The sequence below is a fragment of the Bufo gargarizans genome, chromosome 1 (assembly GCF_014858855.1).
Source record: "Bufo gargarizans isolate SCDJY-AF-19 chromosome 1, ASM1485885v1, whole genome shotgun sequence".
Classification (NCBI taxonomy): Eukaryota; Metazoa; Chordata; class Amphibia; order Anura; family Bufonidae; genus Bufo; species Bufo gargarizans.
The window spans coordinates 509,002,357-509,028,597 of record NC_058080.1 but is presented as its reverse complement, the minus strand read 5'-3'; the positions used below and the strand labels follow the sequence as shown (position 1 = coordinate 509,028,597).

The window sequence follows — 26,241 nt, the reverse complement described above, 5'->3', positions numbered from 1 at the left end:
AGCTGTATCGATCCACACAAAGTGTCCTATAGGATAGCTTGTTTTATCTATGTGCCTTTGTTTGTATAACAGGATTATTGTTGGTAAATTAGCCCCACCACTGGACATGCAGGAATGCCCGAAACCCACCTGGGAACACTTTATGCCCAGGACAGCCCAAATGGGGGTGTCGCTAAAACCGTACATCATGAATTAGTGTGAGCTAGAATAATTTCATGCAATTGTGCTGCTGAACAAGTAACATACCAGCCAAGTATTGTTATTTGAGCTCCTCTAATTTATGTTTTTCTTATGTGCGTTCTTGAAAAAAGTTGAGTGATTCTTCACTTACCTTCAATAAATTATTGTATACTTGGACCTCTGGTCAGGAGGTGTCCAAATTCATTCACATTACATGTGGATACAAAACGAGGATGACAGGCAAATTTATAAGATTAGGCAGAGAGAGGCCAAACAAGTTATAAGAGCTTCTAAAGCACAGGCAGAAGAGAAATTAGCTCAGGCAGGGAAAAAAGGTGATAAGGCATTCTTCAGATACATAAATGAAAAAAGGAAACTAAAACAAGGAATTACCAAATTAAAAACAAAAGAAGATAAAGAACTAGCTGACTGCCTCAATGAATACTTCTGTTCAGTTTTTACAAAGGAAAATGACCTCAGTTAGGAAAGAAGATTTATGAATCTTTTGATGCATGTGTCTTTACAGAGGAAGAGGTTCTAAGTCAGCTGTCTAAAATTAATACAAATAAGTCACAGGGGCCTGATGGGATACACCCAAAGCTATTAAAAGAGCTCAGTGGTGAACTAGCAAAACCATTAACAGATTTATTTAACAAATCACTGGCAACAGGAGTCGTCCCAGAAGATTGGAAATTAGCAAATGTTGTGCCCATTCACAAAAAAGGTAGTAGGGAGGAATCGGACAGTAAGCCTGACATTAATTGTGGGGAAATTAATGGAAACCATACTTAAGGAAAGGATTGTGGAACATCTAAAATCCCATGGATTGAAAGATGAAAAACAGCATGGGTTTACTTCAGGGAGATCATGTCAAACTAATCTTATAGATTTTTTCGATTGGGTGACTAAAATAATAGATGAAGGAGGGGCAGTAGACATCGTTTATCTAGACTTTAGTAAGGCTTTTGATACTGACCCACATAGAAGGCTTATCAATAAATTGCAGTCATTGGGCTTGGACTCCAATATTGTTGAATGCATTAGGCAGTGGCTGAGGGACAGGAAACAGAGGGTTGTAGTCAATGGAGTATATTCAGACCAAGGTCTTGTTACCAGTGGGGTACCTCAGGGATCTGTTCTGGGACCCATATTGTTTAACATCTTTATCAGCGAAATTGCAGAAGGCCTCGATGGTAAGGTGTGTCTTTTTGCTGATGACACAAAGATTTGTAACAGGGTTGATGTTCCTGGAGGGATACACCAAATGGAAAAGGATTTAGGAAAAGTAGAGGAATGGTCAAATATCTGGAAACTAAAATTTTATGTTGATAAGTGCAAGATAATGCACCTGGGGCGTAAAAACCCAAGAGCTGAATATAAAATCAGTGATACAGTCCTAACCTCAGTATCTGAGGAAAGGGATTTAGGGGTCATTATTTCAGAAGACTTAAAGGTAGGCAGACAATGTCATAGAGCAGCAGGAAATGCTAGCAGAATGCTTGGGTGTATAGGGAGAGGAATTACCAGTAGAAAGAGGGAGGTGCTCATGCCGCTCTACAGCGCACTAGTGAGACCTCATTTGGAGTATTGTGCTCAGTACTGGAGACCATATCTCGAGAAGGATATTGATACTTTGGAGAGAGTTCAGAGAAGAGCTACTAAACTGGTACATGGATTGCAGGATAAAACTTACCAGGAAAGACTAAAGGACCTTAACATGTATAGCTTGGAAGAAAGACGAGACAGAGGGGATATGATAGAAACTTTCAAATACATAAAGGGAATCAACAAGGTAAAAGAGGAGAGAATATTTAAAAGAAGAAAAACTGCTTCAAGAAGACATAGTTTTAAATTAGAGGGGCAAAGGTTTAATAGTAATATCAGGAAGTATTACTTTACTGAGAGAGTAGTGGATGCATGGAATAGCCTTCCTGCAGAGGTGGTAGCTGCAAATACAGTGAAGGAGTTTAAGCATGCATGGGAAAGGCATAAGGCCATCCTTCATATAAGATAGGGCCAGGGGCTATCCATAGTATTCAGTATATTGGGCAGACTAGATGGGCCAAATGGTTCTTATCTGCCGACACATTCTATGTTTCTATGTTCGTACAAGTGATTTGTTCTGGGACAAGTGCTTTCATACAGATCCCAAAACATTTAGATGCCTTCCATGAATGCTTTTTCTGTTTCCATGTACATTATTTCTGGTGGTGGTAAATTGAGAGGTAACTTACAAATCTATACAAAATTGTGTAGCAAGGTTTAGAATAAATTATGGGGCACATTTATTAAGACCCTTAATTAGCCCCTGCACTGGTGGTGGATCGCCGAAGTTATGAAGAGGCGCTGGCTGTCACAGATGCTCCCGCGACAGGTGGCAAGAGATCAGTGAGACTGGCAACACCTGGTTTGATCTGACATGTTTTTTGTTTGGATCAAATGACGTCTGTGTTGTTTCTGGTTCTTGCCACACCTTCTTTCCCCAGGTGTGGCTATTATGGTCATTTAACCTTCTCTATTTATTGTTGTTTCTCCCACTATGCTATACGGTTTATAGCTTCAGTTTAAGTTGTGGGTAGCTGGTGTGTGGATCTCGGCTGAGTTCCTGGTGCTGCCATAGCCACTTGAAGTTAAGTGTTTTCTTTCCCTTTTGTATTTTGTTTGGGTTATTTTGTGTGTTGCATTTCCCTATCATTTATATTAAGGCCTGAGGCAAATTCCTGTTCATCCTTCTTTTTGGAAGAACAGGTTGTCTCAGTCCTGACATTAGTACCAGGGTGCTTTAGGGGGAGTTAGGACATTAGGTTTTCCTGTGTATGAACTCAACTACCTCTGGGGTCTGTTCATACTGGTAGTTAGTCAGGACTTTGATTAGGGTTTTACTAGGAGGTATCCATCTCCTTTCCCTAGTTTCCAGGCCTTATAACCTGACCCCTTTCCCTCCTATGTTCGGTGTGGTGTTTCCCTCCCACACCCGAACGTGACACTGGCCTCTACATAACTTTGGCGTATCCAACACCAATTCTAAATGTTCTCCTCTCATTTGTTCTTCACACAATCATCTACAAGATTTCTCACGTGCTCTGTAATTCGCCACTCCAGCACATCAGACTCTCCACCAGCATCCAGACCCTCAAAAGTAACCTAAAAACCCACCTCTTCAGGAAAGCGTACCACCTACAATAAGCAGGCTGCTCCCATACAACTAGATGAGCAGCTTTTACCCTCACCTTACTGTGTCTTTCTCCATTCCTTTGTAGATTGTAATAATAATAATGTACCACTGACCATCATGTAATTGAGTGCATCTCAAACTGTACAGTACAGTAAGGCACATCTCAGTGGTTGCTGAAGCACAGCAGGAGGGGGAATTGTGACATTACTGATCATATACTGCAGCAGTCTCTGATTTAGCAGCATTTTAGACTTCCTTCGTGCTCATTTTAATATTATACTGGGTTTATCCACAGGTGAAGCTTAGGCATCACTAAGCTCTAGACCAGTGTTTCCCAACCAGCGTGCCTCCAGCTGTTGCAAAACTACAACTCCCAGCATGCCCGGACAGCCTTTGGCTGTGCAGGCATGCTGGGAGTTGTAGTTTTGCAACACCTGGAGGCACGCTGGTTGGGAAACACTGCTCTAGACAGTGGAGCTCTAGTAGAAAAAGTTAAAGGTGCCTCATGTTAAAGGACAATGAATATGTCACTGACTACCAGGTGCAACATTCCGGATTTTGAATTAACCAATAGGGACAAAATGTAGAATTTTCTACAGCCCACATGCCTCCAGAAACTAGTTAAATCTACTGTATGATAAAAAACAAAATGATGAGTACGTACAAATAGGAAGAGAAGCTTCACCGTGTGCCCCCTTAACATTGAGTTTTTTTGCTGCTGAGTTTGGCGTGTTTTTCCACATGGAATCTGTGCCAAAAATCATCCCCAACAGCTTAAATTTCAGTGGGGAGAGCACTTGCTTTTTTTCCATGTGGAAAAAAGCAAGGAAAAAAGAAACAGTAAGCCTGTGCTGGTGCGGAATCTGGGCTGAATCTCCCATTGAAATTATTGGAAAGAGGTAAAAATAAAAATAAATGCTTCGTACCGTGCACATTTTTGTTTTGTGGATCCGTGCCAAAAACTACAAAGCATATATGCAGATTTGCATTGAAGTATACACCCCCAATAAATGCACGTAAAAATTGCACAAAAAAACTTGTTTTAAAATCAGTGTGGATTCAATCCATTATGTGAATCAGTGGCATAGCCATAGGGGTCGCAGCGGTCGCAGGTGAGCCCGGGCGCTTTGCCAGTGGTGCACTGGCAATTACCAAATTTTTTGCTTTATAAGATGCAATGCATCGTTATAAGAAGAATGCTGGGAAAGGAGCGGTTGAGCAGGAGAGGTAAGTTACTTTATTTATTTTAAGGTCTGATCTGAGTGTTGATACTGGGGGCATGACATGGAGGTCTAATGGGGGTCTGATCTGAGGTTTGATATAGGGGGTTTTGACATGGGGTCCTGATCTGAGGTCTAAGTGGGGTCTGATCTGATGTCTGATATAGGGGTCTCACATGGAGGTCTGATCTGAGGTCTGATATGGGGGTCAGACATGGAGGTCTAAAGGATGTCTGATCTGAAGTCTGATATAGGGGGTTTAACATGAAGGTTTTGTTTTCTCATTTAAATTCAGTCCGATGTCGGCTCTTATTTAAAAAGTTGTGAGGACCCACTGGAACGAGAGCTTGGAGAGTATAAGGGATAATTATTTCTATCGGTGGGACTTTGGGGAGCACTATTACTGTGGGGCGCACCGTGGCACAGTATCAGCTTTGCGCAATTATTTTTGGAGATGTTATGTTTACAATATTAGTGTCAGGGACACTATTTGCTGGGCACAGTCATTTTTTAGGACACTGTGTGCCAAAAATTATTGAAGGGTCACTTTTTGTGTGGTACTAGTATTTTCAGGGGGATTATCTGTTTCTGTAGTATTGGGGAGCACAGAGACCTCAGTATTGGGGTGTTGAGAAGGTGGGGAGGATGATAGAAAAGTCGGAAATTAAGATATCTGTTTGTCAAACTCTGCAGAGAAAAGAGATAACTAAAAGAAATCTCAATGGCAGTCTGGTCCGAATAAAGTAAATGAGGAAAGAAAACATCTACATCAGAGGAGATGTCACTGGAGGCAAGAGGTACGTGGCGCTGTATTACCCTGTATGTTTTGTAGCTCTGTATGTAATGTTTTCCAAGTATGGGCCCAAGCTGAATTCTTGCACCAGGGCCCATGAACCTTTTATCTACACCCTGGCATGCACCATAATATATTTCCAGCCACAAAGCTTCTTTCTTAAGATATACAGCTTGTTTCTACACTGCCGGAAAAATCCAACAGTGTAGAGGAGGAAGTGAACTAAGGCCTCTTTCACACTTGCGTTGTCCGGATCCGGCGTGTACTCCACTTGCCGGAATTACACGCCGGATCCGGAAAAACGCAAGTGTACTGAAAGCATTTGAAGACGGATCCGTCTTCAAAATGCTTTCAGTGTTACTATGGCACCCAGGACGCTATTAAAGTCCTGGTTGCCATAGTAGGAGCGGGGAGCGGGGGAGCGGTATACTTACAGTCCGCGCGTCTCCCGGGGCGCTCCAGAATGACGTCAGAGCGCCCCATGCGCATGGATGACGTGCCATGCGATCACGTCATCCATGCGCCTGGGGCGCCCTGACGTCACTCTGGAGCGCCCCGGGAGCCGCACGGATGGTAAGTATGCTGCTCCCCCGCTCCCCGCTACACTTTACCATGGCTGCCAGGACTTTAGCGTCCCGGCAGCCATGGTAACCACTCTAAAAAAGCTAAACGTCGTATCCGGCAATGCGCCGAAACGACGTTTAGCTTAAGGCCGGATCCGGATCAATGCCTTTCAATGGGCATTCATTCCGGATCCGGCCTTGCGGCAAGTCTTCAGTTTTTTTGGCCGGAGCAAAAAGCGCAGCATGCTGCGGTATTTTCTCCAGCCAAAAAACGTTCCGTTCCGGAACTGAAGACATCCTGATGCATCCTGAACGGATTTCACTCCATTCAGAATGCATTAGGATAATCCTGGTCAGGATTCTTCCGGCATAGAGCCCCGACGACACAACTCTATGCCGGAAGACAGTAACACAGGTGTGAAAGAGCCCTTAAGCCAGTAAAGGCCAGCAGACCAGAAGCACAACAGCAGCAGGCCACAACCCTGAAGAAGGCCTCCTTCATCCCTGCATCAGCCAGTGTTGTATGTTTACAGTGCCCAGATGTGTCTTTCCAAAGCCTTGCTGCACTAGCAGTAAGCCCTGCGATCTAGATGAAGTCCTTACCTTTTCCTTCCCCTAATGCGGACATGGCCATGTTGTTTTAGCGCCACCTGAGCAGAGCTTAAGCATGCTTTCATCGTTGCAGTCTTCAGGATATGGAATGTGATTGGAGAGAACATGTTAAGCTCCTGTCTACTAGACAGGAGATGGAGAAATTTGGGGGAAGGCTAGAAAGTGCCTATAAACAAGAGTTACACTCCCTTAAAGCTGACATTGACTTTGGATAACAGAGCCTAGGAAGTTACTGCTGGTCAGGCACTTTTGCCTACTACGGTAGAAGATGTATCTATAAAATGCAACATGCATGAGCAGCATATTGTACCATCATTTAAATGATGATGCCGAAAATAGAAGCAGGTGGAACAACGTTACAACTAGAGGCCTCTCTGGAATGACCAATATAACTGACCTGGTCGTTGTGTTTCCGGGCCTATTCAGTACCATCTTGGACTGACCTCTTAGGATCTGGAGGTTGACTCTTGGTCTTATTAATCATGATACCAATAGAAGTTATTTTCCAACTACATTTCTATAATTTAAAAGGGGAGATCATGCATAACATTAGAAACATGAACTCTATTGACCCTGATGGGGCCTACCTAACATTCCTACAGGATTTGTCTTGTTCTACCCTGATGCAATGTTGTGCTGTTCAACCTCTGCTAGACATCTTAAGAGAAGGAGAGATTCCATATTCATGGGGATTTTTTTTTCAGCTTGTGGTCTGTAAAAATGGGAAGCATCATGAATTAAGGGACCAAAACCCGACTTACAGTATGCTTTGGGTCTGGCTTAAGTTGCTTTGCCAGATTGGTCTGCTGTTTCACCATTTTAACAGTGTCAATCGATCATGAAATCTGGAATTTCCATAGCTGCTAGCAAATCAAGAAGATCCAGGGCTCCTTCAGGAGCTCTTGAGTGACTGGTTGGTGATGGTTGCTATAAAAAGTGACACATTTTTTTCCAACTAGGATTTGGAGAGTGACTAGATTACATATTCACATCTTTGGTGAACATTTCCAGCAGGCTGTTCCTCGGAGTCTACTCGATCCAGCATTGCCAGATTCAACAGTTCACCGCAGGATGCCTATTGACTATAATGGGATCAGGCGGTGATCTGGCTGCTTTCTGGCATAAATTCCAGGTTTTGACCAGACAAAAACCATTACATGCAGCGGATTTTGATCCGACAGCTGGCATTTGTGCCAGATCAGGCAGCAGTAATATCTTAACAGAGATGCGAACGTGGCCTTAGTTTTTTTGTTCTTAGGATTTCCTGCCATTTATATGAGTAAGTGTACTTAAAGGGAACCTGTCATGTGGATATTTGATTATAATCTAACTAATTATATACAATCATTAACTACAAAAAAGTGCCTTAGATGTATTTACTTACTGGTGTGACAGATGGTTACCTCATAATATACACACAAAGATGTCGCATGCTAATGAGCTGATTTGAGTCCAGCGTGATGTCATTGAGTCCAGCGTATATTTAATTCAGAGCTATAGCCACTCCCCTGCCCACCTGCTGCTGATTCACATGGAAAAAAACTGTCATTCAGCAGCAGGTGGGCGGGGAGAGTCAGGAGCTCATAAATATTTATGACTCATCATTATCAGCTGGAGCTTTTCAATACAAGATGTTGGCAGATTGACTGGGTCAATTAAAGAAAGTGACCCAGCATTTTGCTAAGAGAATCAGTCAGTTATTTATGTTGCCCTTAGTTAGGACACCATAAAACTTGTGACAGGTTCCCTTTAAGGGCTTTGATTCATGGGTGCTAGTTATCACAGTTTTCAGTATGACTACTATTTTTACCTTCTTTTCTTTATCTATTTTTCTTTTTTTATTCTCATAGCTCCAACATAATAGTTCCCTTTTTGGGTCCTGTACCCTTTTCTCTTTTTAACTAAAGTAGCTAGGTACTTTTTATCTATGATCTTCTCTCATTACTATATGTTATACATTTGAGGGTTTATTATTTTTTTATATCAATTAATGCAGTGTGACAAGCTTCTTTCTTTGCTGTAGAAAGCTCTTTCCTGCTTTGGGTCATTGCCTGTCGGCATTGTGTTTTAGATAAGCTTTGCTGTGTAGGTTAGTTTGTGTGGAGTTGTTGAGTGAGAGTTCACAGCTTTTTCTTTTACATTTTTCTGCTCTCTCTACTTTCTTTTTCTTTGCTACTGTTTACAACAGTTTCTTTCCTTCTTTTTAACCTTTACTCCATATTATTCTGTCTCCTTTCATACTTTCTTCCCTTTTTATTGATCGCTGATTTCCAAAAGTGGCAGGACCTTCTATAAAATTGGTTCCTTGAATGTTTGAGGGTTTATTGTACATAAAAGGCTCAGATTGGTTACTATGTACATATAGAGAGGGTACACATGATGGAGGAGATTTATCAAAACTGGTGTAATGGAAAACTAGCTTAGTTGCCCACAACAACCAATCAGATTTCACCTTTCTTTTTTCAGAACTCCTTTGGAAAATGAAAGGTGGACTTTCAGTTTTCCTTTACACCAGTTTAGATAACCCCCCCCCCCCCCCATGTTGTTGCAGAAAACATATATGAAAGCCATCCATTTCCAAGTGATACGTACCAGGTACTATAATTATTGGCTACCTAGAACTAACCCTGAATCTGAATCCAAGGGCGTGTCAGTTGCTTTGCATCACTCTCTTCCATATACCGTGTTTCTCATCTAAGAGTCCATTCACACGTCTGCACTTTGGGTGCGGATCCATTAATTTTCAATGGGGACGGAAAAGATGCGGACAGCACACAGTGTGCTGTCCGCATTCTCATTTCCGGTTCGCTGCCCCAACTTCCGGTCCGGAAAAGCTGCGGAAAAGAATAGGCATTTCTATTAAGGTGCCGGCCCAGTGTTTTGCAGATCCGTATAACACTGCAGACGTGTAAATGGGCCCTTAAGCGGTGTCTCCTCCTCCCTAGCTGTAAGATGGCCAATCGCAGTGGAGAGCGTCACAACCATGGAGAACGTTAGTTTTTTTTTCTCCCTGGCTGTGACAGTCTCTGCTGTGATTGGCCAGAGACATTTTATTTTATTTTTTTAAGATCTTGGTTCATTCTAAGATATATACAGTTGGTAATAATTATTTACCGAATGTTGATCGAGGTAAGACCTTAAAAGATATTTTATTGAAGGTGGACTTTTTTGTTAAAGGGGTATTTTTGGTGAGAGGGCATTTTAACTTGGTGAGGAGTCCTTCCCTGGCAGCCTGGACATGTTCTTTATATTCCAATATGCTTTGACTTGTTACTCAACTGCAATTATAGGATATAGCTATTTGTCAGATCACTTACCTGTGTAAGGCTTTGTGTCTGTCGGGACTAAAGCAAAGGAAATAGAAATGTCTCCTGAATTAAGTCTTTTTAAAAGACTTATGGGGTCATTTATTAAGACCAACATTTTAGACTTAATACCCCTTAATACCCCTGCGCTGGCCCTTGATGTGCCTAAGTTATGTAGAGGTGCTGGCCTTTACATAACATAGGTGCATCAACGCTGGCCTAAATCTAGATTTAGATAATTTTCTGCGCCTAAAACAGGTGTAGAAAATTATAAATGAGTTGGGGCATCTACGTTTCATAAGCCATGTTCCCTTGTTAGGCAAATCTCCTGTGCTGTCCATACAGAGGTCTTGTCCGTAAAGTGGCTGCTGATGGACCAGACACATCAGTCTTCAATATTCAAACACACTGCACTTGCACTAAACTTCCAACAGTGAAGTACAGATGGCAGATACAGTGTATTTGAATGGAGGAGACATCACTTGGAAGGAATTTGCACATGACCCTCCATCAGCAGCCATTTTATGGACAAGATCTCTTTGTGGACAGAACAAACAACTTGGAAAACAAGAGGGAACACCATATGAAATATAGAAAATGGGAGAGAATTTCAATATAGTCTATATTAGTAAGTGCCATAGAATAATCTCACAACAGTATTGGTCAACAGTAACGAGTAAGTGGTCAACAGTAACGAGTAAGTGGCCATCCCCTTTAAATTTGCATAGCTGGAAAGAGATCATAAGGAGACTTCTGTCTCCCAGACTTTGACTGACCTCATGCTGCGCTGTGAAAAACTCAAAAACATTATTAATCAGTAGACTCATTGGCAGATGGAAAAGTTGCACTTATACAAATTCTCGAACAAGTGTGGAAATTCTTAAGCTAGATTGCTGCATCCATAGAACTCTCCTACACATATAGCTTTTCCTAAGAACTCTGAGAGTGCTGAGGTTCATAAACCCTGACAGATGGCCAAATCTTTCAAAGGTTTCTATGAGTTCTTCTATAGCAGTAAGGGACAATTTCAGAACCTCTCAGAGGCTGATTTTGATGTTAAGATTATATTGCTGAAATGTCCTCTTTCCTCTCTTAAATGTGAAAAGAGTCCAAATATAAGATATTTAAGCTTAAAGAGGACCTTTGGCAAAACATTGTGAACTAAGTGTCATGATCTGTACAGCGGCACCCAGGGATCTCACTGCACTTACTATTATCCCTGGGCGCCGCTCCGTTCTGCCGCTATGCCCTCCGGTATGTTCAGTCATTTGGTTATAGTAGGAGGAGACTGTCCTTGTTTTCCTGGGCGTCGTCTTCTCCCAAGCTGTAGTGCTGGCCAATCGCAGCGCAGAGCTCACAGCCTGGGAGGTTTTTTTCTCCCAGGCTGTGAGTTCTGCGCTGCGATTGGCCAGCGCTACAGCCTGGGAGAAGGAGACGCCCAGGAGAACAAGGACAGTCTCCTCCTACTATAACCAAGTGACCGAAGATACTGGAGGGCATAGCGGCAGAACGGAGCGGCGCCCAGGGATAATAGTAAGTGCAGTGAGATCCCTGGGTGCCGCTGTACAGATCATGACACTTAGTTCACAATGTTTTGCCAGATGAAAGGTCCTCTTCAAGCTTTTGGCCTTACTTTCAAAAATCAATTCTTTATCTCCTTTTTGTTTCTTTCCCAAACAAGCTATGGAGGCACATGATCCTGCCCAGACGTAATAAAGTTGTGTTGGTGTGTGGTAACCATCACCCATTTCCCTAATAAATAACGACATTAAGTTATGCTCCATATTACTCACTAGGGCCTCATGCACACAATTGTATGTATTTCGCAGTAATATAGATGATGTCTGTGTGATGTCCACGTTGCATCCATTTTTTCTGTGGACCTATTGACTTAGGTCTGTGGTCCACATTTTGCAGCCAAATATAGGCCATGTTTTATCTTTTTGCAGAAAGGACATAAAGATGTGGAAAGCACATGGATAGCTGGTTTCTATGTGTCTCCTGATAATACACACTGAGAAAGTGTTTGATAGTTTACATTGGAGGGTTTTGGGTGCATCTCTTCACCAACTTGGTCTGGGTCTGCTTTTTATAGATCGTGTCGTAGCCTTATATTCTGTACGTATGGCAGGGATTAGAGTTATTAGTATTCTTTCAGAGTAATTTGCTATCAGAAATGGTACCCGGCAGGGCTTTCTGTTGTCCCTACTATTATATGTAATTTTTATGGAATATCTGGCGGTGGCGCTGCACAATAATTCAGATGTATCGGGAGTGGAGGTTGGGCATTCCTGCCATAAATTGACCCTTTATGTGAATGATATGCTTTTTTTATGTCTCTTCCCCTGTTACATCTTTCCCTTCCATCTTAAGAGAGTTTAAAAGTTTCAGGTATCTCAACAATTTCAGAGTCACTTTGACAAAAACTTGGGCCTTATTTTTTTTTTTTGTCGGATCAGGAGGTTAGTTCTCTGACAGTTTTGCATTCAGGTGGCAGGCAGTTAGGGTATCTTGGAGTGCAGATACCAACTCAGTTACACCAACTTTTTCCTCTGTATTATCTCCCACTGCAGAAGAGGACATTGGAGCATTGAAGGATTTACAGAAGGATAGGAATAGATTGATCTCTTGGTTTGGACTTACAAAGATTTTTATATTTGGTCTAAAGCCATTCCATTTTGATCTACAGCACTCTCTTACCAAATTTATTTGGTGTACAAGTAGGCATAGGCTCGAGAAGACAGAATTGACTAAGGGTCCATTCACATGTCCTCAAAATACAGTTGCGGACGTGTGAATGGACCCTTTGATTGGCAGGACTGGGCTACCTGACTTTCAGATTTATCAAAAGGCAGCTGTTCTTGCACGGTTGCTTGATAAAACACATAACAGATTCAAGAAGCTTTGGATGGAATTGGAGATAGCTTTTTCTACAATTAATTTGATGTTTGCTCCATGGATTTCCTTCAACAAATGATGCTCAGTGGCAGCAAACCTATCTTTGACTTGTTGGTCTTTGATAAATTACCCCTCCCCTTGTGTGCAAAAAGTGCCCAAAAATTCAAGGTGGCAAGAAAAAAGCACCAGAGCTTACTCTGGCATTTTTTACAGGTAGAAAAATGCCAGACCCAAATTCATATGGAACCCTCACCATTGCATTTGTATATGTTGTTTGAAGCTACAGCTAAATAATCTACTTTAAAGCATCACATAAGGTACTTCTTCATGGTGATGAAATGAGAGTAGCAATTATAGCATCTGTTGATCTATGTTACAAGATGCATAATCAAAGATGACTTTGATATCCATCTGCATGAGGACAGATGCTTTTACACATTTATTTTCTTTATAACAATTTTAATAACTTAAGAAAATAAGATTACTGTGTCTTTAACTTTGTTTCGCTTGCTGCTTGCTTCAACTAGATGACAGAGCTTATTGTTATCTATTATAATTATGCTACTAGAACATCCACAAGTGCATCATTAGAGACATTTTAATTGTCTAAACTTTGCCATACCCAAAGTGGGTAAACCTTATTAACTTTAGAGTGGGGTGAATGCTTTGCTGTTTCTTAAGGGCCTATTGGATGAAGTGACGATTGTCTGAATTTCTGAATATTCGTATAATCTTTTAAATTTGATAAATTGCATGTAATAGTGTGCAGTGATACATCATTTGTTTTCCATGGATCAGACACATCTGCCCGACTGAAAGATTATTTGGCTACTTTCACATCTCCGGTTTAAATTCAGATTACAGCCTGCCGGAATTCTTCTGATCCAGCGCTGCCAGATGCGGACAGAATGTCCACCGGCCCCATTAAGTATAACGGGGTCCAGCAGAGATCCGTACGCATTATGTCAGGCAACCAGAGAACAGTCTCAGTTACATAGTTAATACGGTTGAAAAAAGAAAAGACAAACGGCCATCAAGTTCAACCAAGGGATAGGTGGGGACGCGAATCCCAGAAGGAAGTGAGATTCAGATTTCTACACGTTTTCATAAGCATTTATGTTTTTTACTTTTAAGAATTCGTCTAAACCCTTTTTGAAACTGTCCACTGTTCCTGCTGTGACCACGTCCTGAGGAAGTCTATTCCACAGATTCACAGTTCTTACAGTAAAGAAGCTTTGACGCTTCTGGAGACTGAACTTTTTCTTCTTCAGTCAGAGGCAGTGCCCCCTTGTCTTTTGAGGGCATTTTACATGGGACAGTTTTTCGCCGTATTTTTTTGTAGGCCCCATTTATATACTTGAACAGGTTAATCATGTCCCCCCTTAGACGTCTTATCTCAAGACTAAATAAATTCAATTCTTTTAATCTTTCTTCATAACTAAGACCCTCCATGTCTCTTGTCATTTTAGTTACTCTCCTCTGTACTTTTTCCAGCTGCAGTGCATTCTTTCTATGTACTGGTGCCCAGAACTGGACTGCGTATTACAGATGAGGCCGCACCAGCGCTTTGTAAAGTGCTGTCGGACACAAAACCACTGCATGTTGTGGTTTGTGTCCAGCGATCCTCTGCTTGTCTGACGGAAAGGCCATGCTGGAATTTCACATTGAAGGTGCAAAAAGTAGCCTTAGTTGCTGCCACATCCCCTTGTCTAATTGGAAATCTTGCAGTCATTAGCAGTGTTAATTCTGTAGTGATCTTGTTCCCTCACACCTCCTCCAGTCCCTCTCCCCAGCTGTCATTACTCACCTAACTATGATTTTTAACCTCTCTCTCTCTTCTGGTATCTTTCCATCCTCTTTCAAACACTCTGTTATAACCCCACTACAAAAAAAAAAACCTCTCTTGACCCGTCCTGTGCTGCTAACTACCGACCTGTTTTTAACCTCCCCTTCATCTCTAAACTCCTTAAACGTCTTATCTACTCTCGCTTATTAAGTCATCTCTCTGCAAACTCTCTCCTTGATCCCTTATAATCTGCCTTTCGCACTCTCCACTCTAAAGAAACTGCCCTTGCTAAAGTGTCTAACGATCTGCTGACAGCAAAAAGAAATGGTGATTTTTCTTTACTGGTTCTTCTGGATCTCTATGCAGTGTTTGATTCCGTAGGACACTGCTCTCTCCTGGTTCTCTTCCTATCTCTCTGGCTGCTCCTTTAGTGTATCATTCGCTGGTTCTAATTCTTCTCCTCTTCCTCTTGATGTTGGTGTTCCTCAGGGTTCAGTACTAGGTCCTCTACTACTAGGTCCTCTTCTCCCTTTACACAGCCCCCATTGGACAGACTATCAGTAGATTTGGCTTTCATATCATCTCTATGTTGACGATACCCAACTGTACACTTCATCCCCTGACATCATCCCTGCTTTACTCCAAAACACCAGTGATTGTCTGGCAGCTGTCTCTAACATCATGTCTTCTCTGTATCTAAAACTGAACCTCTCAAAAACGGAACTTCTTGTCTTTCCCCCATCTACCATCTACTTACCCACCTAAACTTGATATTTCAGTTTTGGTCTGTGGCACTATCATAACTCCTGTGAAACACGCCCGCTGTCTTGGGGCCACGTTTGACTCAGATCTTTCATTTGTTCCCCATATCCAATCACTTGCACGCTCTTGTCGTCTGCACCTCAAGAATATCGCCAGAATCCACCTAAGATTAAAATCCACCATAATTTGTACCTCTCAGTCTTATCTTCAAGACTTTTCTCGAGCCTACTCACTGGAATGCTCTGCCTCGGAATATCAGGTCAATTCATAACTTTCCTAACTTCAAACGTGCCTTAAAAACTGATCTTTTCAGGCAGGATTATCAATCTTCCTAAAATTACTGTTCCCCGAGTAAACCCCTCCCTCACCAACTCCTCAGGCTTGAACTCAATCTTCTAACAGTCCCACACCCAAAGCAGATTGGCCTTCACCACTGCTTTCAGTACAATAATGGCTTGACTACTACATATTACAATTAAATACTATAAAGGTCACCCCCAGTTATTCATAGATTGTAAGTAGGGATCAGCGAATCGACTTCGGATGAAACATCCAAAGTCGATTCGCATAAAACTTTGTTCTAATACTTTGTTCTAATCCTAATGCAGGAGCTCTGTACAGTATTAGAATGTATTGGCTTTAATGAGCTGAAGTTATTGCCAAGTGGTACCTTGGAACCGAACCAGAGTTCGGGAAATGTTTTTTTACAGTACAAATTAATTTATGAAGTTATTGTGCGAAGTCTCGCGAAACTTTGTGAAGCAATAACTTCGGCTCATCAGAGCCAATACATTCTAATACTGTACGGAGCTCCTGCTCCATACAGTATTAGAACAAAGTCGTATGCGAATCGACTTTGGATGTTTCATTCGAAGTCGATTCGCTCATCCCTAATTGTAAGCTCTTAGTGTTTCAGTTGTATATTCGCTAGTTATGTTGTGATGTCTTTTATTTTGCACATGAACTCTCTGAATTTGTAAAGAGCTGCGGAATATGGTGGCGCTATATAAATAATAATAATAATTATTATTATTATTATAGGGGCAAACAAGCAATGACCTCAGTAATGAGGAAACAGCGCTCTCCTAAAGGGCCAGCATCCCCTTAGTCTTCCCTGTCCTATCACGGGTAACTTCTGGATAGTTAAATGGGATTTCCGGGAGTTTTACACTGATGACCTATCCAGTATCTGATCGGTGGTCTCACAGCTTTCCCAAAGCCATGTGACGTTACGTTCAGTGGTCATAAGGCCTAGGCACAGCTCAGCTCCATTGAAGTTAATGCGGCTGAGCTGCAATACCAAACACAGCCCCTATACAATGTACGGCGCTGTGCTTGGTTTGGTGAGAGAAGGCCACTGCACTACTGCAAGTGCTAGTGGCTTCTTAAAAAGCTGATTGGCAGGGGACATGGGTGTCGGTACTGATGACCTATCCAGAGGATAACCAGGAAAACCCTTTAATGTACTCTTCCCTAGGGGAGATTGCATGAGCTTAGGTTCCTGGCTTGCTAGTCTGACCAGTAAAGGCATGCTACTCTGACCGTCTGCCTGTTGCAGACCTGTTTATACTCCGCTGCCTGTCCTGACCCTAGCCTGTCTATTGTACTGAACTTTTGCTGCCTGCTCTGACCTAACATTTGTTTCACAGAATCGAATGAACTCTGCCTGCACTGACCTCTGCCTGTTCATTGACTACAAGTATTGCCTGATCCCCTTGGTGCTTTGCACCAGTGTCACTGACTGATTCAGCTGCCAACAACACAGGGATTATTCCAAGAGGTAGCAGCCTGATAGCTTGCCTGCAGCAAAGACCAGATCCCTGTGTAGTGGTTAAAGGGTGAAAAACAAGAAGACCACCAGGACAATGCCTGTAGGAATAGCTTAAAGGGAACCTGTCACCAGTTTTATGGTGTCCTAACTAAGGGCAACATAAATAAGTGATTGTATGTCTTAGCAAAATGCTGGGTCACTTTCTTTAATTGACCCAGTCAATCTGCCAACATCTTGTATTGATAGCTCCAGCTGATAATGATGAGTTCTGAATATTCATGAGCTCCTGACTCTCCCCGCCCACCTACTGCTGTATGACAGTTTTTTTTCCATATGAATCAGCAGCAGGTGGGCAGGGGAGTGGCTATATCTCTGAATTAAATATACGCTGGACTCAATGACATCACGCTGGACTCAAATCAGCTCATTAGCATGCGGCATCTTTATGTGTATATTATGAGGTAAACATCTGTCACACCAGTTAGTGAATACATCTAAGGTACTTTTTAGTAGTTAATGATTGTATATAATTAGTTAGATTATAATCAATATCCACATGACAGGCTCCCTTTAAAATCAAACCGGTTACCGGTGGGTCCATACCCACTGTCCAGTACATGTTCACTCATCAATAAAAAAGAACTGCCCATATCAGAGGATTCTAAATTTTTAGAAATTCAGATTGTATAGAAGCAATTCAGAGTTGGGGTGAAATAATACTAGAATGGAAATAAATACATACAATAAATAAGGGCTAATTTATCTTCCACATCAACTCAGTGGATTACAGGGGCTTGCTCTGAGTATCAGCCAACTGTAGATGTAGCCATCAACAATATGTGTGGTTGAGCCCATGGGGTAATTACACTATCTGTTGGAAGCATTACCTAGAGAAATAATGCTATGAGAATCACTGCCTTCCATTAACTACTGAACATTCACAACTTCCATAGTTTTTGACAAAGCTGATTTAAAGAAATAAGGCTACTTTCACACTAGCGTTCGATCGGATCCGTTCTGAACGGATCCGATCATTTTAATGCAGACGGAGGCTCCGTTCAGTACGGATCCGTCTGCATTAATAACTTAGAAAAAATTCTAAGTGTGAAAGTAGCCTGAGCGGATCCGTTCAGACTTTCAATGTAAAGTCAATGGGGGACGGATCCGCTTGAAGATTGAGCCATATGGTGACATCTTAAAGCGGATCCGTTCCCATTGACTTACATTGTAAGTCTGAACGGATCCGCTCGCCTCCGCATGGCCAGGCGGACAGCTGAACGCTGCAAGCAGCGTTCAGCTGTCCGCCTGTCCGTGCGGAGGCGAGCGGAGCGGAGGCTGAACGCCGCCAGACTGATGAGGTCTGAGCGGATCCGCTCCATTCAGACTGCATCAGGGCTGGACGGAGGCGTTCGGGTCCGCTCGTGAGCCCCTTCAAACGGAGCTCACGAACGGACCTATGAACGCTAGTGTGAAAGTAGCCTAACATAGATGAAGAATGCCTCCACAAACGGACCTTCTTTGTGATGTAAATTTCTGTTTTGGACAATCACTTTTTATACTACAGGTTACTTGGCAACAAGTCGATCTTAGGGACGTCAACTGCTAGGAACTTTAGCGATTACTTGTTTGAAAATGAACCATTACATGGTGTCCATTGAAATCAATAAGAATCCATTGATTTACCTTGATCCCAGCTCCAGAGCCAAGCTGAGGGCAAAGCAGAAAAGGTTTGTCTGAAGAAAATAAAACCTGTAACCCCTTAAGACCAGGCCAGTTTTCATTTTTGCATTTATTTTTTTTTACCCCTGTTTTTCAAAAGCCATAACTTTTTTTAAATTCCATTCATTAGCTCATAAGCCTGCTCCATATATCCCCTGCACTCAGCTATGTTAAAGAAACACTCCTGGCAAAACTTATAGACTTTCTACTAGCACAGGGCCTGAAAAGATGGTGCCTGACATTGGGTTTGAATACAAAAGAGAAAATACCTATGTTGTGCACTGCCCCAATAGGCCTGTTGTAAGGTGCAGGTGCATAGGTAACAATAAGGGTATGACCAGACGGTACCCCAAGAACTGCACGGCCAATTAAGCTGCAGCTACCTACAGGCAGATCCATAAATATTGGTACATTGACACAATTGTAACATTTTTGGCTCTATACACCACCACAATGGATTTGAAATGAAATGAACAAGATGTACTTTAACTGCAGACTGTCAGCTTTAATTTGAGGGTATTTGCATCCAAATCACGTGAACGGTGCAGGAATTACAACAGTTTGCATCTGTGCCTCCCACTTGTTAAGGGACCAAAAGTAATGGGACAAATGTCTTCTCAGCTATTCCATGGCCAGGTGTGTGTTATTCCCTCATTATCCCAATTACAATGAGCAGATAAAAGATCCAGAGTTCATTTCAAGTCTGCTACTTGCATTTGGAATCTGTTGATGTCAACTCTAAAGATGAGATCCAAAGAGCTGTCACCATCAGTGAAGCAAGCCATCGTTAGGCTGAAAAAACACAACAAACCAATCAGAGAGATAGCAAAAACATTAGGTCTGGCCAAAACAACTGTTTGGAACATTCTTAAAAGAAGGAATGTACCACCGGTGAGCTCAGCAACACCAAAAGACCCGGAAGACCACAGAAAACAACTGTGGTGGATGAGCAAAGAATTCTTTCCCTGGTGAAGAAAACACCCTTCACAACAGTTGGCCAGCTCAAGGACACTCTCCAGAAGGTAGGTGTATGTGTGTCAAAGTCAACAATCAGGAGAAGACTTCACCAGAGTGAATACAGAGGGTTCACCACAAGATGTTAACCATTGGTGAGCCTCAAAAACAGGAAGGCCAGATTAGAGTTTGCCAAACGACATCTAAAAAAGGCTTCACAGTTCTGGAACAACATCCTATGGACAGATGAGACCAAGATCAACTTGTACCAGAGTGATGGGAAGAGAAGAGTATGGAGAAGGAAAGGAACTGCTCATGATCCTAAGCATACCACGTCATCAGTGAAGCATGGTGGTGGTAGTGTCATGGCTGGGCATGTATGGCTGCCAATGGAACTGCTTCTGTTGTATTTATTGATGATTGGACGGCGCTTCACAGTGCAGATGGACAATGACCCAAAGCATACTGCAAAAGCAACCAAAGAGTTTTTTAAGGGAAAGAAGTGGAATGTTCTGCAATGGCCAAGTCAATCACCGGACCTGAATCTGATTGAGCATGCATTTCACTTGCTGAAGACAAAACTGAAGGGAAAATGCCCCAAGACCAAGCAGGAACTGAAGACAGGTGCAGCAGAGGCCTGGCAGAGCATCACCAGGGATGGAACCCAGCGTCTGGTGAGGTCTATGCGTTCCAGACTTCAGGCTGTAATTGACTGCAAAGGATTTGCAACCAAGTATTAAAAAGTGAAAGTTTGATTTATGATTATTATTCTGTCCCATTACTTGTGGTCCCTTAACAAGTGGGAGGCACATATGCAAACTGTTGTAATTCCTACACTGTTCACCTGATTCGGATGTAAATACCCTCAAATTAAAGCTGACAGTCTGCAAGTAAAGCACATATTTTTCATTTCATTTCAAATCCATTGTGGTGGTGTATAGCGCCAAAAATGTTAGAATTATATCCATGTCCCAATATTTATGGACCTGACTGTATTATTTAACTAATGAAGACTGCATTGTATAGCTCAGTGGTGGCGAACCTATGGCACGGGTGTCAGAGGCACAATCAGAGCCCTCTCTGTGGGCACCCGCGCCCTGGAAAAAGTCTATGGTGTACCAATATGTCTTTTCCTGCCATGCATCAGCACAGGGCGCACTATGAACAGACCAAGCAGCGCATTGAATGTAGGCAGGCTATTATAGCTAAAGGAAAAAGTACTTGGAAGATATACTGTATTGGTAGTCAGGTTAAATTGCCATGCAGGCACTTTGCGATAAATAAGTAATGTTTTGGACTGCAGTTTGGGCACTCGGTCTGTAAAAGGTTCACCATCACTGGTATAGCTTGTCTTCATTGTTAATGGCCGTCGATACCGTGTAACTATTAACAATGAAGACCAGCTATTTAGTGCAATAGGGGAGGGAGGCAGAATCCGCCGAATTAACATACAGTAAGGCTATTTTCACACCTGCGATGTGAATTCCATCAGGCTGTTCTGGCAAAGAACAGCCTGCCGTAATTTTCAGGATGCAGCGCTGCAGGATGCCGACCGAATTCCTGCCGGCCCCATTGGATGCTGCGGTTTGTGTCCAGACGATTCCCGGCATTGTCTGCCGAAACAAGCCCAACCAAATTCACACTGGAGGCACAGCATACACTTGCATATAAGATAAGGATTTAAAGAGGACCTGTCACCTCTCCTGACTTGTTAATTTTAGTAGTAAGAATCCTGGAACATATTTTCTTGTAACTGTATGTTGCATGCTTTCTCTAGTATTCTTATTACATGTTTATGTATAAATTGCCATTCCCTTTTTCCATGAGGTGTGTCCCTACACAGTCTGTCTCTGCTAGCACTGACTGTACAGTGTTAGACTGTGCAGGGGCACACTCCCAACTGGTAACACCCACCTGTACATTTGCCTATAAAATTCTAATAGGAACTGTAGTGGTTGATGTGCGGAACAGCTGATAATGAGAGAAGTACAGGGACTGATGCTGAATCGAATGGCTTTAGTGCCTAGTGTGGCACAACATAGTCATCAAAATAGATTCTCTAGAACTGATATTTCATGTAAAATACATAAGTTTACTAAAGCAGTCATTTCAGGAGTGGTAACAGGTTTAAGCAGTCTTCATACTGTATGCTGGCCACTAATAGCTACAGTCTCTTACACAGTGCTCTTGGGACTTAAGCAATTCCATTCATCCACAGTCTCTGTCCTTGCCATGATATCATCTGGTCTATACACCTGGTACCCTTGTCCCTGTGGCTGGATGCTTCTCTGCTCACATGTGCTCCTTCAGGAACAATTCTGTTCCCCCAAGCTCACAGGCATCCAGGGCAGTCAAAGTGGTCCAGACCACACACTCACACATTTCCTGTTTTCAGCTACTTTTATATTATGGTCCTGCAGCAATATCTACTGGTCACCAGTAAGGTTGCATGCATATTCAATACATGAAAACATCTATTTAAATTTACTATCAGTAACTAGGTCAACAATATCACTGCCAAAAAGGGCCCCATTTAAAATATAACCATTAATAGATGTTAAAACCAAAAGAGCATCTATTGTAGTAGCAGAGATGTATTCAAGAGGCCAATATCAAATACCATATAGCTGTGGATTTTAAAGCCAATTATAGTCAGTAGAGGGTTATTCACAACGATGATTCATTTTGGCTGCTGATCCCAGTACTAAAGGGAATGAGTAATCAGAAAATACTGTTTAAATCACATTTTTATGTTAAACATTTTTTAGAAGTCTAAGTGAGCTTTTTTCTTTCTTTTTTTTTTTCATGTTACGATCTGTATTTAAAAAAATGTATATAAGGCTACTTTCACACTAGCGTTCGATCGGATCCGTTCTGAACGGATCCGCTCATATTAATGCAGACGGTGGCTCTGTTCAGAACGGATCCGTCTGCATTATAACATAGAAAATTTTTCTAAGTGTGAAAGTAGCCTGAGCGGATCCGTTCAGACTTTACATTGAAAGTCAATGGGGGACGGATCCGCTTGAAGATTGAGCCATATGGTGTCATCTTCAAGCCTGGCCGTGCAGAGGCGAGCGGAGCCGTTCCGACTTATAATGGAAGTCAATGGGGATGGATCCGCTCGCCTCCGCACGGCCAGGCGGACACCCGAACGCTGCTTGCAGCGTTCAGGTGTCCGCTCACTGAGCGGAGGCTGAGCGCTGGCAGGCGGATGCATTCTCAGTGGATCTGCCTCCACTGAGAATGCATTAGGGCCAGACGGCTGCGTTCAGGGCCGCTTGTGAGCCCCTTCAAACGGAGCTCACGAGCGGACACCTGAACGCAGGTGTGAAAGTAGCCTAATCCTACAATTTTTGCACTGGCCACTAGATCTATTAGTAGGTCTTGATTTCCTGTTCTGTAAAGGTAACTTTTCAGAAGCCATCATCACAGACAGAATTACAATGACAAGTATCACCTCTATATGACAACACAGGATCAACCATTTACAATGATAGGTGATATCACAGCTTATCTACTCCCTCCTGACCTCTGCACTGGTCACAGTGTATGCCTAGAAAAAAATGTCTCATAGAACTCAACGGGGTCCCCTCTTGTCAATTGTGTCTATGTCCCACGTCGCTGCTCTAAAAAAAACGGAAGTCTTAACATATTTTGAGCCTGGTGGCCAGTGCAAAGACTGCACAATTTTAGGTGCTCTCTATAAGCATATATTGTGTTCCCCAAATCCTGACCTAGGCCTCTCACACCATAAATCCAGTACTCTCTATTCTGCACTTATGAGGGTCAGTCACCCTGAAGTAGATGCCTGCAGATGAGGTGCTGTCTTAATTATTATCTGAATCATGCCTCAAGGCCTATTTTAGGGGTCGAACATTGACTTATAGGATAGCTGCCTTACATCTGGTGACATTAGAGGCAGAGCTTGTTAAGGGCTAATTTGCATACCTTCTGCCCAGGATTTTTTTTTAAATATAGTAACATAGAAAAAATAAATAAAAAATCTACATTTTTTTAACATAAAAATGCAATTTAAACAACAGGTCATTTTCTGATTATGCATTTTCCTTAAAGGGACTCTGTCACCAGTTTCTAACCCCCACTTTTAAAACTATTGTTCTGTCCATGGAGCCCTTGTGATTACTAAGGTGTTGTTATAACATAAATTCGCCGTCTCGTTTTGATAAAAAAACCTTTTATCTAACCTGTCAGTCATGTAGATAAGGTGCCCAGGGCGTTTCTCATGGTCTGAAGATGCCGCCCGCCGCCGCCGTTGGTGCCCAGCTCCTCCTCTGCTCTCGTCAGCGCCGCCTGAAAATCATAAGATACGCCTCCGGCTCTCCCTCACTCCCCCCTCCTTCTTTTCTAAGATCCCGCGCGTGCGGCAGTGTTTTCGCGTTATCGGGAGGTTGAGCGAAGTGCGCATGCGCACTTCGCTCAATGAGGCTGAATCGAAAAGTCCGCACGGGCGCATCAGGCACAGGCCTGTGCGCACGCGCGGGATCTTAGAAAAGAAGGAGGGGGGACTGAGGAAGAGCCGGAGGCGTATTTCTTGATATTCAGGCGGCGCTGACCAGAGCAGAGGAGGAGCTGGGCACCAACGGCGGCGGCGGCGGGCGGCATCTTCAGACCATGAGAAACGCCCTGGGCACCTTAACTACATGACTGACAGGTTAGATAAAAGGTTTTTTTTATCAAAACGAGCCTGCAGATTTAGCTTATAACAACACCTGAGTAATCACAAGGGCTCCATGGACAGAACAATAGTTTTAAAAGTGGGGGTTAGAAACTGGTGACAGAGTCCCTTTAAGGTAGTAGCTGTGAAGTAGCAGAGTTAGATATAGTCATTGGAGATTGGTAAGTCATTACATGCCCCTTGTGTTTCCCCTGCCTGACGGGGTGGTCACCTCTATACGGATGTCCCTATTCACTGGATGTTGGTATCTTAGATACAGGGTTCAGGTAGAGTGTGAACCCTTATATACAACATTCCTAAAAAGTCTTATAACTAGGTTTTAGTACATTTAAGAACTGGATCATAACAACTAATATTAGGCTAGTGCAATTCAAGTCAGGACAGACCAACCATGTTCTCTAACCACCAAACCTGGTCACAAATATGGAGGCACATAGTTTTCTGATATCATTTTATGCTGCAGCATTAAGGTTTCACTTCTTGTAAACTAAAAGGTCCAAACAAAACAAAAAAATCAGTCCCCGATTATGGATACTGCTCCATGGATCATTATGTTTAGCACTAAGTAATTTGGCAGGAAGTGTCCTCGTGTCATCCACCAAATCCACATTCATCCATCAGATAAACTGAAGGTGAAATATGGCTCATCACTCCAGAAAACACATTTTTACTACCTTCACTGTCCAATGGTGGCTAGCTTTTTATCACTTGAACTCATATCTAGCATTACATATCCCATCTTCACCCATATCTGGCATTACATATGCCATGATCTCAAGCTCAAACTCTACAGCATTACCTATTCTACAGGATTCCATGACTGTATACTTGAATTTTTATGCCTGTTAGAAAAAAACGTGATTAAAATGGTCAAATCCTTCAAATGGAAGCCGTTTCATCCTACTTTTAGCCATTAAAGGGCATCTGTCAGCAGATTTCTACCTATGAAACTGGCTGCCCTGTTACATATGTGCGCTTGGCAGCTGGAGGCATCTGTGTTGGTCCCATGTTCTTACTGTATGTGCCCGCATTGCTGAGAACAATGATGTTTAATATATGCAAATTAGCCTCTAGGAGCAACGGGGGCATTGCCATTACACCTAGAGGCTCTACTCTCTCTGCAACTGCGGTGCGCTTTGCACTTTGATTGACTTTAGGAGAAGTCAGGGCCAGGCAGGATCACATCACCATTGCCTGGCCCTGTCAATCAAAGTACAGAGGGTGAGGCAGTTGCAGAGAGAGCTGAGCCTCTAAGTGTAACGGCAACGCCCTTGTTGCTCATAGAGATTCAGTTGCACGTATTAAAACTTTATTTGAATATGGGACGAACACAGATGTCTTCAGCTGCCAAGTGCACATGTAACTGCTCAGCCAGTGTCATAGGTACAAATCTGCTGACAGAAGCCCTTTAAGAGTATAAACGTCATAGTCAAAATAGGCGTAGCTCTCTTTGTTTGACGATAGCTTATTTTTAGCTAACAAATTGCTTATTTTACACGTCTCTCACTGATTTTCAGTAAGAACTCTACATACTATATATGTTTTTGCAGTGTGACATGCAGTCATTGTCTGTTGAGGAACTGAAGAGATTATTATATGACACTTTTTGTGAGCACCTGTCCATGCGTGACATTGAAAATATTATCTTGACTGAAGAGGCTGGAAATCTCGGAACTAAAGGGGATTGTCCTGTAGATATGGAGGGTAAGTATTTTTTATCTGTGGTCAGAAATTTTAATTGGGGCCATAGTTATATAAGGCACTTTTGTGGCATCACAAAACACAAAATAATAATAGTTTAATG

General features: G+C 42.5%; 1 protein-coding gene across 1 annotated transcript in view; it reads left to right on the top strand.

Moving 5' to 3' along the window:
- CABP7 (calcium binding protein 7) overlaps positions 1-26,241 on the top strand; it is a 93,031-nt gene that overhangs the window by 66,444 nt on the left and 346 nt on the right. The window contains exon 4 of the mRNA XM_044288531.1: positions 25,988-26,141. Coding sequence (XP_044144466.1) covers positions 25,988-26,141 — 154 coding nt within the window. The remainder of the gene's footprint in view (positions 1-25,987; positions 26,142-26,241) is intronic.